Source organism: Haliaeetus albicilla, chromosome 8, assembly GCF_947461875.1.
Source record: "Haliaeetus albicilla chromosome 8, bHalAlb1.1, whole genome shotgun sequence".
NCBI lineage: Eukaryota > Metazoa > Chordata > Aves > Accipitriformes > Accipitridae > Haliaeetus > Haliaeetus albicilla.
In genome coordinates, this window is record NC_091490.1 from 42,790,134 (window position 1) to 42,805,267 (window position 15,134).

Genomic DNA, 15,134 nt, shown 5'->3' on the forward strand with positions numbered 1-15,134 from the left:
TTGGTATGGTCCAGTATGGTGCTTGCTAGTGCCTCTGGCATCCGCTGTGTGTGTTCTGCACATGGGTGAAGAGCAAGGCTGAACGGGATGTCAGATTTGCCCGCGAGCAGGTCTGTCTGCGGCCATCTGTTCCGAAGACAAGAAGGGGAAGGGCACGCTCTGGCAGGGTTCAAAGAGCTTCCCAAAACTTCTCTGGAGATACTAGTGTGCTGCAGGGCCAGACAGGCAGTGGCTTTCCTGGGGAAAGGTGTTAAAAGTCTGGTAAAACTGGGGTGTGCTCATGTCAGATGCGTGAGGAGCTGGCGATCACAGCTCATCCCGCTGACTTCGGTTTCCTTTTTCGCTTGAGTTTCGTAGCCATGTCGTGCAAAGTCTGCATTGCCCGGTGAACCCTAAATCTTTTCAGACTTTTCCAGATCTGTTAGTTAATAAAGTTTTTCTGCTTTACACACCCTTTACTGTTCCCACATGGGTTTAAACAGCAGCAGCAGTTCTCCCCTTCTCTGTAGTCTTGACCAAAGGGGGTTTCAGCAATGAAGCCTTGTGGGGTGCAGCAGGTGACCTGCTAGCAGCAGAAGTTGCTGTGATGCTGAAGCTGCCTTTGATCCACACGCTGCAAATCCCTCCCAGGCTTACCAAGACACTTGGGAAGGAGCTCTAAGGCATTTTCTAGCCAGATTTCTTCCACCACGCTCCTTTTCCGGAGGAAGAGCTCCCTTGAGGATCGTGGGAAGATGAGCAGCGTGTCTGGAAGCTGCTGGGGTGCATCGAACTCGAGCACCATTGCGTGCCGCTTTCCTTGAGAGCAAGTTGTTAACCCTGGAGCTCTCCCCGTCTTCCCCAAGAGAGTTTTCTTGCCGTGCCGGGCTTCTTCATGGTTGTCGGCTGAGTGCCGCCGGAGGCTGGCTGCCACGGTGGCTGCTCCTTTTGGGTTGTGAATCAACCTGGCTTTGGCTGAGAACAGGTAGAAGCCCTGTGTTGGCTGCCTTCGGGCTTCTACCCTTTCCCTGCTGCCACTGGTCCTGGCTGGGAGCAAACTGGGGCGATGGGGAGGGCTGGTGCCACCAGATGGTGCTGCCATACAGCCTGACTGTGCTCAGCTTCACCCTGGACCGGGACAGCCTGAAGGTCTGACACTTCCAACAGCTTCAGCTTGGTCCTGGGGGGGTCTTCTTGTGGTCCTGACTTTCACCACCACTGGTGTTGCAGAGATGGGAGGGAAGGAGACGTCGGAGATGTCACCGGTGACGGAACACCATCGGGTCCCTGCCACACGAGCGCTGGTTGCACCAAGGGTGTTGGGGATTCAGCGTTTACCCCTCGCCAGCTGCTCCACGGAGCAGGTTGGACGTCGTATTACCGCGAGGCACGGCTTTGCTAAGACCGAGGGCTAAGGCCTGCCCCGGGTAAAACCCAGAGCCAGCCCGGTGTACCGAGGTGGTTTGTGACTGGAGGGGGGGATCAGAAAGGAAAACTTTGGGGTTCCTTTTGAATCTTTGCTTCTTCTCTGTCTTTTTTTGATGTCCGAGCTCTGGGAACATTTTTCTCCCGAGCTGCCGTGGTGATCTCATCGAGTTCTCCAGCCTTTTCTTCGGAGTTGGAGCAGTGTGGTGGTCTGCTTTTGTTACACTTGCTGATACCCAGCGTGCGATGGGCACTGGGGAGTTTTTATCTTGCCATCATCTCATTTATCTTGCCATTCCTCAAAGGTGAGCCAGGACACGTGCTCCCTGGAGAGGACACAGGCTCTCCTGTGAGCCAAGCCCTGATGAAATCACTCTCCTTTTAATTTGCTTTATAAAGTGATAAGCTCTTCCTGCAAGGTGGTGTTTCCAGAGTGATGTCATGCTGTTGGGTAAGCCATGTGTCGATGAGGTCGTTTTGCAACCAGAACTCTCTGGAGGCAGAGATCGAAGGTTTCGCTGGTCGGTGGCAAGGAAGCTCATTGTAGAGCATCCCAGTTGGGTCTCTTGGATGCGGATCCAGAGAGCTGGGGAGGATATCTCTTTGGTGGACTGGCTCCTCATAGATCTTAATCTTAATTCTTTCTTGCAACAGCCTGCTCTGTTCCCCCTCTTTTCTTCCTCCCCCACTCCTCAAGCCCTCCAAACCCTTCGTAAATGAGGTGGGATTTTTGGGCAGCGTCCATCTGGCAGGCTGCTCGCTCTCCGCGTTTTTTCCCGGCTTGCAAATCAAAGCTGACCTCAAGCAAAGGTGCTGGAGAGCCCACCCTCTCTTACAGCCGCTGCCGAAGGGCTCCCCAGAGTTTCAATCAGAAACTCGCAGCTGCGGATCTGGTGCAGGGGAATGGCTGGAATTTCCTGCCCACTCGGAGCGGCCCTTGCTGCCTTCCGTGGAGGCATGTGCGGGCAGGTCCCAGGTCAGGGTTCGCTGCCTCTTGCACCCTGCGCTGAGTGGCTGGGGATGGACAGGCTCCCGGTGCAGTGGAAAATTCCCAGTATGGGCTTCCCATGCCAGGGATGATGCTCTGGCTGAGTATTTCCCCGTGCTGGGGCTCCTCACCGTGGCATTTCAACCATGCTTTTCTTTCCCTGCTGCTTGGAGGTAGCTCATCGTCTGGCCCCAGCCTTCCAGGAGATATAAATGGATATTCACCACCTACCTCTGCTACGGGCTGGGGTTTTCTTGGCTGGTTCCCAACCAGCATCATGGCTCAGGCCTGGGGGAAAATCTCTTTTTGCTGCTCGTCTCCAGCTGCTTCCCGCTGCAGTGGATGCTCTGCTGCTGCAGGAGCAGCATGCCCTGTGTACACAGCCCTTCCCCGAGTCACGCTCCGGTGACTAATTCCCTCCTGACGGGCTCATGAACCCTGGTCCATGCCCGGGTTCACAAATAAATAATTTTTTTTCTCTTGGAGGTTAGGCTAACAGCAGCCTCGCCTAATTCTTCAGCAGCTTTCATTCTCACGCCTCATCCAAAATTGTGCCTTGCACTTAAAAAAAAATGTCCAGGCTCTTAAAATCCTACGGTTTTAAGGAGCTTTCTGGGTTGTCCTTCCCTTGTAGCATCTCCTGAGGCTTTCCTTGGTAAAAGAGATGCTGCTCTGGGATGTGCCTAGGTTGGATTTGATTTCCTTCATCTATTTTCCCCCTCTGCTCTGTATTGGAAAGCTTTTTGGAAGAAGGATTTAGAGCTCATCTGGGTCCCTCCTGAGCGCGGCTTGGAACCTGCACGAAGGCAGGCCCCTGGTTAGAGCTGCAGCTTTCCTTCTGCTGCTGCCTTTTTCTTCACTTCTGGGCTCAGTGCTGCCGTCCTGAGAGAGCACGATGCTGCCAAAAGCCTCAGCCTGGGGGTACCTGCTGGATCTACACTAAAAATGGAGGCAAAGGGCTGTTTCGGCATGTCAGAGGGGCGAGACGCATCCCCCTTTGAACGGAGAGAGGCTCACACCATGGAAAAGCTTCTTTTTAAAGCTACTTTTCAATAACCATCACTTCAATCCTGCCCAGGCTGAGCTCGTTGCCTGCTGCTTGTGCAGATGATGCTCTCAAGGCATTATACCAGATTTAAGTCTGCCGCAGGGGAAATACCATTGCAAGCTGTAAAGCATCCTAGCCAGAGTACAGACCCTACCTGTAAATCCATCTGTCCAGGGAGTCCGTTCCAGGAAAGATGCTTGTTGCAAGCAGAGAACTTCCTCGTGCCGAAAGCATTGCTGTAAGGAAGGTGGCTGGGGTGGCAAGTGAAGATCTCTCAAGCAAGAGTTCCATTTTTGACAGTTGGATTGGAGTAATTTCTTGCACTTCCCAGGCTGAGGGGGCTGGGAATTCAAGTTAATAATTGACCGCGGGTGCAGTCAAGGCAGAAATGTCTTTGTCCAAGTGGGGCAGAAGTCTCATTTTTGGCAGATGCTGTAAAGGAAGAAAAATGTGATTCCCACCGTGATGGGGCAAAACCTGCTTTTTGCTCACCTGATCCATCCTGTTTGTCTTTTATTTAGAAATGTCTAAAGGTCAAGACAGCTTCCACTCTGCCAATTCATCATGACAGTGGCCAGCGCTGGGAAAACACGGGATGCGGCTTCCCAAACATCCCACGCTGGAAGCGGAGGGAGAGCCCTCGTCTCCCATCCCTCTGCGCCCATTTCCAGACCTGAAATGAGATGGGATGGAACAAACCTTGTCCGTGATGTGACTGATGGACCATCTCGGAGGCTGGCTGTGTTCCTTCCCTTCATCGAGGGTTTTCTCACCCTGAATTACTCCTGGAAGCGCTGAAGCTGCCTCCAGCCACCAAATTCCCTAGAGACCAAGCCCTAAGGGCTGCTTGAAGCTTCCACGTAGTGGCAAGAGATACGGGAAGCCATGCCGTTCTTCTCTTCTAAGCTGAAAAATATACCATGGGGAAATATTATTTAACTCGCTTGCGGTAGTTTGCAGGAAATGTCCCATCCCCCCACCTCCAGCATCTGACTTGCTCAACCTGAGTGGTTTTGGGGAACACAGGAGGTCCCGTAGGTCACGGGGAGCACCCAGTCCAACGCCATTTGCCTTGCGGCGGGGTGCTCTCCAGGATGGGATGCTGTAACCTCGCTCTGTCGGTCCTGGGGCTGGTGCACGCCGGTTCTCAGGGGGCTCTAGCTTTTGTCAGAGGCTCTCAGCGCCTTTTCAGGAGCCATTTGCTCAACAGCCTCGGGGAACTGCTAGACCTAAAATCTGGAGGGCAGCACTTCCCCTCCTGCCACTTGCAATAAGGAACACTACAAAAATAACCGAGGTTTCTGCAAGTGCGGGCGGGCGAGCGGCCGCAGGGAAGTTTTGTGCTTTTCGGGGAATCGAAGCCCTTCAGAGCCCCCTCGTCTGCGCTTGCCCCCATCAGCATCCCACCACCCGGGCTGGGGGGAGCTGCAGGGGGAGCAAAGCGGAGCCGGCCCCCCCAGCCACGATCGCATCAACAGTGCAGAAGGAATTGCATTCGAGGGGCCACGAAGCCCCGGTTGCACGTGGCTGGTTTGGGGCTCGTCCTGCAGCCCGGCACGGTGCCGGGAGCTTCGCCGATCCCGCTCCGAGCCCTGCTCGAGTTGGTTCGAGTTGAGGGCTGCAGCCAGCTTGCATTTCATGGGGAAGTGACTAATGTTCGTGTTCCCCTTGTTTCTTTTGGCGTTTAATCTCAGTGTTTGCAACGTGGCTTCTTTCCCCGGTGCTGGCTCAGCTGGGAGCCGCGGGTGGCTCTGGGGGTGGCAGCGAGCATCTGCCGTGTCCCCCACTGTAGTCCCTGCTGACCACCTCTTGTCTGGAGATGGAGAGAAGGCACAAAGATTATTTATATCTTTCCAGGCTCAGCAGTGCACGCTCTGAGCTTTTCCTGAACTTTCTAGCAGCTTTTCCAGCTGCTGGCCTCCATGTGATGCTTTAATCACCAAAACTCTGTTTCTCTCCTGCTCGGCGTGTGCAGAGGAGCGACGGCACCGGGGCATCAGCTCCTCCTCATCCTCAGCCCCTGTCTTGGCCCCTCCAAGGTCCAGGAGTCCCCGGCCACCAGCAATCCTGTGGCCAAGTGCTGCTGTTAATCGCTACTCCAGATCTGTGCCAGATGGGTGAGAGCTGCGCTCTGGTTGTACCTTGCCAAGGGATGCATGTAGGATGCATTAACCGGAGAGGAACCCGCATCCCGCTGGGAAGAGGTGTTGGAGAAATCGGACCTTCTGATGCAAAAGATGATGGACTAACGGCCCAGTAAGGACCGGAGGAAACGTGGGATGCTGTTTATGCACGGGGCTGAGGCTGTGCAATCGCATCTTGCAGGCTGGTGAGGACACGCTGGGACATTTCATAACAGGTCACTCAGCATTCACAACTGCTGCTCTTAAAACACAAGTTTTATGGCTGTTGCTGGACTGTAAATCTCCGACTTCCACGGCTGGCGCCTTTTGGGAGAAAACATCCGGCTTCGGCAAACTTTGATGCTCTCCGAGTGCGAGCCACTGTGCGTCACTCGTGGATGGGGCTTGTACCACACAACATGCCTATGGTTAGAAAATTCATTGCAAAAGCAGAACTGCAGGATTTAGGGGTTTGCTGGGTCTTGCTCAAGGACCGGCCAATGTGATTGCTGGTGGGTCAGGGCCTCTTCCTGCGCCCGGACGTGCTGCACGGCTCCGATTCGGCTTTGGACAAGCGTGTTTGGCACCTTGCAGATGGTGGAGGGTGCTGGTGGCTGGACTGGTGCCTGCTGGGGACCTGGAGGTGTTTGGGGCAGATGGGGTGGCATGATGGTTCTGCCCCGGGGTGTTACCTGGAGGTTTGTTGTCCTCCTGGGGTGATGCTCCGTCTCCCTTCTTCCTTGAATTGGGGGAGGGCTGAAGGGTTGCAGTCACCCCAGCTGATAAAATCCCCAGGGAAGGGGATCACAGGGGTGCTTGGTGCTCCCAGGAACTCCCTAAGGATCCCACAGATCCGGCTGGAATGAAAGCACCCACTGAGGAGCCAGTGCCTGGACCAGCTCCCGGCGGGAAGATGCTTCGGGTTGGGAGGCTCATCTGAGCGTCTTCCCTGCCCGGCCGTGTCACCCCTGGCAGAAGCAGAATGGTGCCCAACTCCACATGGGACAAAGCACTCGAGATAAACCTGACCCTGAGGTTTCCCTGTGAGCCACACATGGGGTTTTTTTCCAAGCTGGAGGTTCTGGGCAGAGAAAGGCAGCGTGAAATGGTGCGAGGTCTCTGGGTGGGCTCCTCCTGCCCCTTCTTCATCCGTCCCTCTGCAAGGACGGATCCAGAGCAGGGCAGAGGAGCCGGAGCCGGGGCAATCCCCTTCACTTGACGCTGCTTGTGCCGACAAACTTCTCCTTTCACGTGTTTTAGGGTGAAACGTCTGGTCTCGGGTTTGCCTCAGGCAACCCCTCAAGAAACCGGGTGAGAAAGGCAGGAGTAACGCTGGAGCTGGCTCCCGAGGAGGAGCAGAGAATAACCAGCTGGAAATCGGGGGATTACTGTAAGCACGTTCATCCTGTAGCAGGAGCACAGTTAAAGACCAGCGCTTGGCTCAACTTCAGGACATTTGGGAACGGCCTTGCCTGCCCCGGCCAGCGCTGGGGGGGGACCTGCCTGTTGCCTCGTCCGACCGGGGGTCTCTCATCCCTCCGCTCATCTTTTTTGGTCAAAGCATCCCTTAGGAGAAGGCGAGAGACAGGTGGTCCCGTGCCGGCCTTGGTGGCTTGTTCCCACCTTGGATTTTTCTCTTTCCCGGTGCGTGGGCAGCCCCGGTCTGGCACGGCACTTCCCACCGCACGTGGCCCCGCTGGATCCGTGCCAGCCTGGCGTGCCCAGCTCCATCCCGACCGCCTTTGGGCCGCCCAGGGATGATGTAACCCAGGCCACCATTGCTTCAGGAGGGACCAGACCCGGGGCAGAGCCGTTCCCCGGCCACACCGGTCATCGGCTGCACGGGGGAGCCTCTGCCGCAAGCCGGGCTGCGGCATCGGTTTGGTAGGACGAGGTCCAGTGCTGATCTGCTCCCTCCTCCGTGAGTGTGCCGGCACGAGCCGGGCTGCCTGGCCGCTGCTTCCCTGCTCTGCTTCTGCTTCCGAGGGGTTTTAGGGAACGGGCTGCGTGTCTGGCTCCGTCCCACGCCATAACGGGGACCCGTGTGCCAACGGGGACCGGCGCGAGGCGAAGGACAGAGAAGGCAGCCGAGGATGCAGGGGTGGACAAGCTGCACCATGGTGCTGCCCTGCACATCATCCTTTCTCCATCACCCTCTGCCACCTCCGAGGCCACCGGGTATTGCCTGCGGCCGCTTGCTCCTCACCGACGGGGCAGGGGAGGTGAGGGGGATCCCCCCCCGGCCATGAGCTGGCACAGCGATCCGTGAGGAAAACGTGAGGTGGAAGGGAAATGTTTGTGTCTGAGAAAAAGTATTACATATTTTTCATCTCCACAGCTGCAAACCAGCTTGCAAATCACCCAACTCCAGCACCGCCAGAGCTCCCGTACGAAATCCCAGGCGGAGAGGAGAGATTCCTGCTGGGTGTTTACTCCGGCGTCACCCGCCGGCAGCCTGGGACAGGGAGGGGGGACGGAGGGCGGGCAAAGTTCGGCTCCTATAAATTCAGGTCTGGTCCACTTCATTCATTCCCCTGGCAGCATCGCTGGGAGCTGCACGTCCAGCCTTCACACAAGAGGTTTTCCAAATAAATCCCCCCGGGACCGCCGGCTGCCTGCGCGATGCCGAGGGTCCTGAGGGATGTCGGGGCCACCCTCGGCTGCCTCCAGCTCCTGCTGCTTCTCACCGGCGTGGAGCTGAGGCCCCACGCGTGGGACGAGGACAAGCTCCAGCTGGAAGCCATCAAAAAGGGGATTCTGGAGCGGTTGGGGATGCCCACTCCCCCCGTGGTCCGGCACCGGCTGGACCAGGAGAGCATCCGGAGAGCGCAGCGGTTGTACCAGCAGAAAGTGGCCGAGCTGACGGGAAACCGGAGCCGGGAGGAGGAGGGAGCCGTGCCCAGGAGCAGGCGCCTGCATCGCCTGACCCCCACACGTAAGTGGCCGCGGATCCACGCGCATCCTGTGACCCTCGTCGTGTCCCCCCCCGGCACACACACGTGTGTCCCCCCAATGTGTCCCAGCTGCCTCGGTGTGTGCCGGGACATGACCGGGCATGAATCGCGGTGACCGTGGTCATCCTTATCCCGGCTGCTTCCTTTGCCCTGACACTGGGGAGGAGCCACCGTTCGAGCTGGTTTTGCTTAAAAACACAAAACCCAGGAAATTTGGGATGGAAGCTTTGATCAGCGGCGCAGCGGCAGCTGTGGGTGCTTGGAGCGGGGTTCGAGATGGGTTGGGGGTGAGCGGAGGTGCCATCCCTCGAGCCCCAGCTTGAGCCCCACTTTGGGGTTTTATCCAGATCTGGGGTGATTTAGGGAAATACTCAGCTCCTGCTGCTTTGGCTGGGGGGGGGACAGCCAGGGTGTGGGGTGGGGGTCACCCCGACAGGTCCTGGGACTCCTCAGTGAGACCCTCCAGCTGGGGGTCCCTGGAGACGGTGGGTTCCAAGTGACCTGAGGACGAGGATGGGGGGCCAAATCTCCCTGGCCTCAGCATCCCTGGGGATTGGGGTGATTCCCTGGAGAAGGCGGTTTGGCTGCCGGACAGGAGCTGGTCGCGAGCCTTGGCTGGCGGGGTGGATTGCCGTCTCTAACGATAGCTGTCCTCCCTGTCCCCGCAGTGCTGCGTCAGCCGGCCATCCCCCAGGGACATCAGGACCCCCAGGGACACCAGGACCCCCGCGGTCCCTACCGCTACCATCTCCTCCTCGCCCGCACCGAGGCTTTCCACCGACAGCTCCGGGTGGTGCAGGCGGAGCTGAAGCTCTTCAAGGAGTCGCTGGCATCCCCCGGCACATCCCTACCCGATGCCTCTGTGCCCCCCCAGGTCAGCATCTATATGCTGGGGGGGGCTCATGGGACCCCGCAGCTCCTGCGTAGCCAAGAGCTGGACGGTGATTCCCGGAGCCTGGACCTCACAGCGGCCGTCCAGCCCTGGGCTGCCGGTCCCGAGGACACGTTGCGCCTGGAGTTGGCTTTCACGGCCGACGTCTCAGCCTTGCTGGCCACCTCGGGGGGTGAGACGCTGGTGCTGGAGGTGGAAACCCATGAGACCACCACGGGTCGGGGGGCCAGGAGAGCCCGGGGGCTGGAGGAGGAGTGTGGGAAGAGCGACGGAAAGTGTTGCCTCAAGTCGCTCAAGGTCTCCTTCCAGGACATCGGCTGGGCGGACTGGGTGATTGCCCCCAACAGCTACTACATGAGGTTCTGCGAAGGTTCCTGTCCCCACAACTACAAGCCGGCCAGCATGCACGCCCAGATCAAAGCCCGCATGCATTCCCTCTCCAAAGCCACCCCACCGCCCTGCTGCGTCCCCGCCGGCTACGACCCCATGGTGCTGATGCACTACGACGGCGAGGGCAGGCTGGTCTCCACTCTCTTCGAGGACATGCTGGTCACCAGGTGCCACTGTGCCTGATGGCATCGCCTCCGGTTCGGACCGGGACCCGTCACCGCTCGGATGGGGCAGAGCCTGCCCATCTCCCAGCAGCTCCAGCATCCCAAAAATCGGACCCTGTGGCTCAAAATGCCTCCACGCCAGCCTCGGCTCCGCCATCTGGCTCAGCCCCCAGTTGTGAACTCCCCTCCACAGGCCACAATAACTTATTCCCCCCTCTCTTCCCTTATTTAAAACCATGGTTTTTTTGGTAGGTGGATCCTGCCCACCCAAGAGAGCCCAAACGGTCCGGGGTGGGTCTGTCCCTGCGTGCCTGCAGCCCGCCCCATGTCTGAGCATCATCTCTTCTCTGCTTAGAGACTTATTTATACAACCCTCTTATTTATTGCTAACTTATTGTATTTTATAGCAAAATACCTTTTTGGGAAAGGTTTTTTTTGTGTGCGTGTATTTGCATTTTGTATATTTCTATAAAACAGAAATAATGTAATAATGTAAATGAATAAAGTGATGGGAACAGGGATGCTGGCTGCTCCTCCCGCACAACCGGCTGGGGGTCTCCGACAGAAGCCCCGCAGCGGGACACCTTCAGCTGGGGGTCCCGCAGCTCGGGCCCTCAGCCCCTCTTCCACAGGTGACCGGTCGGGAGCTGACTCCATATGGATTTGCCTGTAAATCCTTATGGCTTTCCGGGACTGGGCCAGCCCCATCCCTCCCCTGGCAGCGGCTGCCGTGGCGGGTGAGTAATGCCTGGGCGATGCTCCCAGTGACCTTTGAGTTGTTTGTGTCCTTGAGATGGGTGCTGGGCGCAGCCTTGACCCCCCCCCCCGCTGGGATGTCCAGCCGGGATGCAGCCGCTGTCCGATTTCCAAGTACTTCAGCCGTGGGACCCTGTGGGCACCAAGAAGTGGGGGAAATACCCGCTTCCCCCGGGTTCTGCCACCGCGGTCGGTCGGTGGCACACACCATATCCCCGAGGGACTCGCCACAGCTGGATGAGGTGGTTCTGCTGGTCACAGCTCCTCTCTGTCCTGTCCCCTCTTCCAGCATGTCCCGGGGGTGTCCTGGGCTGCCCGGCTCCGTGGCAGCTCCTGGTGGGGACCTGGGCTTGAGGAACGTGGGATATGGGGACCTCCTGTCTGGGGACATGGGCTTTGGGGACCAGAACTTGAGGGACATGGGATATGGGGACCTTCAGTCTGGGGATGGGGTCTTTGGGGACCAGGGCTTGAGGGACACAAGCTATGGGGACCTCCACCCTGGGGACGTGGACTTGAGGGACCTGGGCTTCGGCGACTTCCACTCTGGGGACCTAGGCTAAAGTGATGTGGGCTCTGGGGACCAGTCCTTGAGGGTCCTGGTCCCTTGGGACCCCTGCTCTGGGGACATGGCCTCTGGGGACCTGTCCTTGAGGGTCCTGGTCCCTTGGACCCCTGCTCTGGGGACAAGGGCTTTGGGAGCTCCAGGGACTTTCCCTGGCGACCTCCAGGGACTTTCCCTGGGGACCTCCAGCCTTACACAGCTCCTTTGGGTTAATGTTTACAGCCGCCCCTGTTCTACCGACACCCCTTACCGAGGCCGTCCGTGCCATTAACAGATAACGAACCGTGGCTCTGCTCGGCTGGTGCCACCTCGCTGCTGCCAGAGGGACGGATCCAGCCCAGGAACGGCACCAGCCACCCTGTGTCCTGCCCGGGGCTCCCAGCAGACCACGAGCTACACAGGTAATTGAAGATAATTAAACCATTTAATGGGGCACGGTGGAGCATCACAAGGACCGGAGCTCAGGGAACCCATGAAGAATTGGGGGGGGGGGCACCCAGACGAGCCGTAGGGTCCCCATATCCCCAGGCTGCCGGTCCCCTTGGGGTGCACAACACAGCAGCGCCAGGCTCAGGGACCTTGCTAGGAGCATTAAAAAAAAAAAAAGGGTGCTATGTCTCTGTTCCCAAAAGTGGCAGATTTAGCAGGAAAAGGGCAGAGGTGTTGCAGGCGACGGCGGGGTTGGTCCCAGCGCCCGGATGTCCCCAACCACCGACACGTCCCCAAGCGCACGTGCGCCCGGACACTCTCCATCAGCAGCTGAAAAGGGGAAGAGGAACCGTGTGCCGTGGTCACCCCACGGCCACCCGCTCTGCCAGATGGCCCCGGGGGGAGGCCCCCCCCACACGTGTCCCCGGCCGGGAAGGCTCCAGCGTGCCGGCGTGCCGGCGGATGCCGTGCCGAAGCGTCCCCGCGGTCGGTGGCTGCCGGCCCCGGGGAGGAAGCGCTAACCCTCAACCCTCGCCCCGTGGTGGGAACTGGGGCGAAGGAAGGGGCTGGAGGGGGGTGTGGTGTGTGTGATTAAAAATAATGCCCCCCCTGCTCTGAGAAAGGCCTCCTTGGCAGGATGTGTGCATGGGGACCACGCGTGTCGCCGTCCCAGCCGTGGGGAGACCCCCGGAGCCTTCATCCATGGGGAGCGCCCATCCCCGTCCCCTTTGGGCTGGGGGGGGGCCACCAGGGAAAGCCTCAGGGAGAAGCATCGGTGGGAGCCAAAGCTTCATACCCACAGCCCCCCCCGGACCCCCCCAGGCCCCTCACTGGTTGGGGATGATGTAGACGCTGTCCTCGCCGGGGGTCTGCGTGTTGGCGTAGATGGGCTGGTCCCCGGAGACAGCCTCGCTCTCCAGAAAATAGTCGTCGTCCACCGGAACCTGGGGTCTGGGGGGGACACACAGAGGGGTGGCACCCCCGCACCGTGCCCAGGCGATGGGGCAGGTCGGGGGGGGAGCTGGTCCCTGATGAGGGAGCGAACCCCATGGGGTGGCTTTGGGGGTGTGGGTGGGTGGAAAGGGCTCAGCCCTGGCAAGCGCCTGGGCTTTGGGGGTGGCGGGATGGGATAATGTGGGATGGCACGGGATGGGGGGACGTGGGATGGCATGAATGGGACCGGACGGCATGGCACAGCATGGATGGGATGGGATGGCATGGCATGGCATGGCATGGCATGGCATGGGATGGCACGGCATGGCATGGCATGGCATGGGATGGCACAGCGTGGCATGGCACAGCGTGGGAAGGGATGGGACATACCCCAAGCAGCTGATCCCCGTGCCGGATCCTCACCTGTACCGCTGCTCCTGCCATTCTGGCGTCCAGCCCCGCGCGGCAGCCGGAGCGGCGCAGGGGCTCATGAAGATATTCTCATAATCCGGCGCGGCAGCGGTGGCATCGGCGGCACCGATCTCAGCGGCCCGGCTGATGTAGCGGGGCTGCCCGTGGGCCGTGGCAGACTCCCGCTTACCCCACCCCGCGCCGGCAGCAGCGCCGGCCACTTTCCTCCGCCGGTAGCAAACCACGGCGGCGATCGCCAGCAGCACGGCCGCCCCGCCGGCGGCCCCGACCGCGCCGGCCACCAGCCCCACGTTGCCCTGGCATTCCCGGGTGTGGAAATTGGTGACGTTGAAGGAATCGTCTCGGGACATGAAGCACTGGCACCAGAGCGCCGTGCCCTCCGGCCGGGAGCAGGCTGCCAGGACGCTGCCCACCACGTCGCAGTGGCACGGCACCGCCAAATAACGCAGGGTGTCCTGGAAGGCCGTGGTGGGCACGGCGGGCAGGGGGTTACCCTGAAGCCACAGCTCCTGCAGAGCCGTGGCGTTGGCGAAGAAACCGGCGGGCAGATCCCGTAACCGGTTGTGCTGCAGCCGGAGATGCCGAAGCCCCCGCGCTCGGCTCAGGAAAGCGTCCGGCAGCTCCCGTAACTGGTTGTACGACAGGTCCAGGTTTTCCAGCTCCGGCTCGACGCGGGACGAGGGGCTCAGGGCCTCGATGCCGTTATGGCTCAGCCACAGCCGGTTCTGCCGCTGGAAGAGGCCCCAGTCCAACTCGGCGCATCGACGGCTGCTGTTGATCAGCGTGAGCTCGGCGGGGGCATCCGACGGCACGGTGAAGCAGGGGGCCGCGGGGCGCAGCGCCAGCAGCAGCAGCGGCATGAGGGGGGCTGCGGGGTGCCCCATGGCCCCTCCGCCCCACCGGGCGCCTGGGTGGAAAATTAGGGAGGGGGGGTGTCAGCAAAACCCACCTGAGCCCCCTTCCCATTCCAACTGAGCACACCCTCCCAGCGCTAACCAGTCTGGCACCCACCCCGCTGCCTCTCTGCCCCGGCAGGGCAGCACCCAAGGGTCCTGGCAGGTGGTTTTCCAGCCCCCCCCCCCCCCCCCAATCCTGACCCCAGCACCCCAACTCGCCTGCCTCTCTGCCTGGCGCGGGCAGGGGTGTGGGAAGAGGAACAGGCGGGTCCCGCCGTCCCGTGTCACCCTGCCAGGGCGTAACCGGTCCCGGGGGGAGGACACGGGGGGGGACATGCAGCACCCTTTGCCTCAGCACCCCGCCGGGGCCACTGCCGGACCCCCTGCTCTTTTCCTGGGGTGCTGCAGGGCTCTGACCCCGGGTGCTGCTCCCGGCCCGAGGGGCCTGGGGGGAGCTGGGGGGGGGCTTGGGGGGTCTGGTTTGGGGATCCCAGCCCTGTGGCCTTGGTGACGTGGGAACACTCGAGTGGGCAGCTCCAACAGCTCCCGGGGACACAGGCGGCCACGCACACGCACGCTCGCACACGCGTGTAGGTGCGCACGCGCCGGGTGCTCACCCATGTGCCCCGGCCACGGCCACGCACACGCGTTGTGTGCCGTGGCGGCGGGTCGGGGAGGGGGTGTGGGCAGGATCGGGCCCTCCCTGGGGTCTCGGCACCCGTGGGGGCTCTGCTTGGGGTCCTCGGGGGGGGGGCGGAGACCCCCTCCCTGGTTTGTGAGGGGACCCCAGGGCTGGGGTGGGAGGGCTCCGTGCGTGGGTGTGTGTCCGTGTCCCCATCCCGGTGTTCCCCACGTCCGCATCCCCCCGTGCCTGTGTCCTCCCTGTGGGCCCGTGTCCGCCACTCGTGTCAGTGTCCCGTGTGTGTCCCCCCCCGCCAACTCCACCACGTTTGTGTCCATCCCCCCGTGTCCCAGTCCCCTCTCACATCCGTGTGTCCGCCCCTCGCCTCCGTGTCCCTCCGTGCCCACGCCCGCCCCCTCGTGTCCAAATCCCTCCGTGTGCCTCTCCCCCCCGATCCACATCCCTGTGGCCACCCTGTCCGTGTCCACCCCCTCGTGTCAGTGCCCACCCCCTCGCATCCACGTCCCCCCCCGTCTCC

At 60.4% G+C, this 15,134-nt stretch overlaps 2 protein-coding genes across 2 annotated transcripts; one reads left to right on the forward strand and one right to left on the reverse strand.

Moving 5' to 3' along the window:
- The first annotated feature begins 8,073 nt into the window (after window positions 1-8,073).
- On the forward strand, window positions 8,074-10,482 carry GDF15 (growth differentiation factor 15). The gene is made up of 2 exons (XM_069790393.1): window positions 8,074-8,498; window positions 9,186-10,482. The coding sequence occupies exons 1-2, from the start codon at window positions 8,186-8,188 to the stop codon at window positions 9,980-9,982; spliced, it is 1,110 nt and encodes a 369-aa protein (XP_069646494.1). The 5' UTR covers window positions 8,074-8,185; the 3' UTR covers window positions 9,983-10,482.
- A 2,058-nt stretch (window positions 10,483-12,540) lies between these two features.
- Window positions 12,541-14,066, reverse strand: LRRC25 (leucine rich repeat containing 25). Its single transcript, XM_069790395.1, has 2 exons — window positions 13,070-14,066; window positions 12,541-12,664 (listed from the first exon to the last, which is right to left on the reverse strand). The coding sequence occupies exons 1-2, from the start codon at window positions 13,960-13,962 to the stop codon at window positions 12,541-12,543; spliced, it is 1,017 nt and encodes a 338-aa protein (XP_069646496.1). The 5' UTR covers window positions 13,963-14,066.
- Window positions 14,067-15,134: the final 1,068 nt, after the last annotated feature.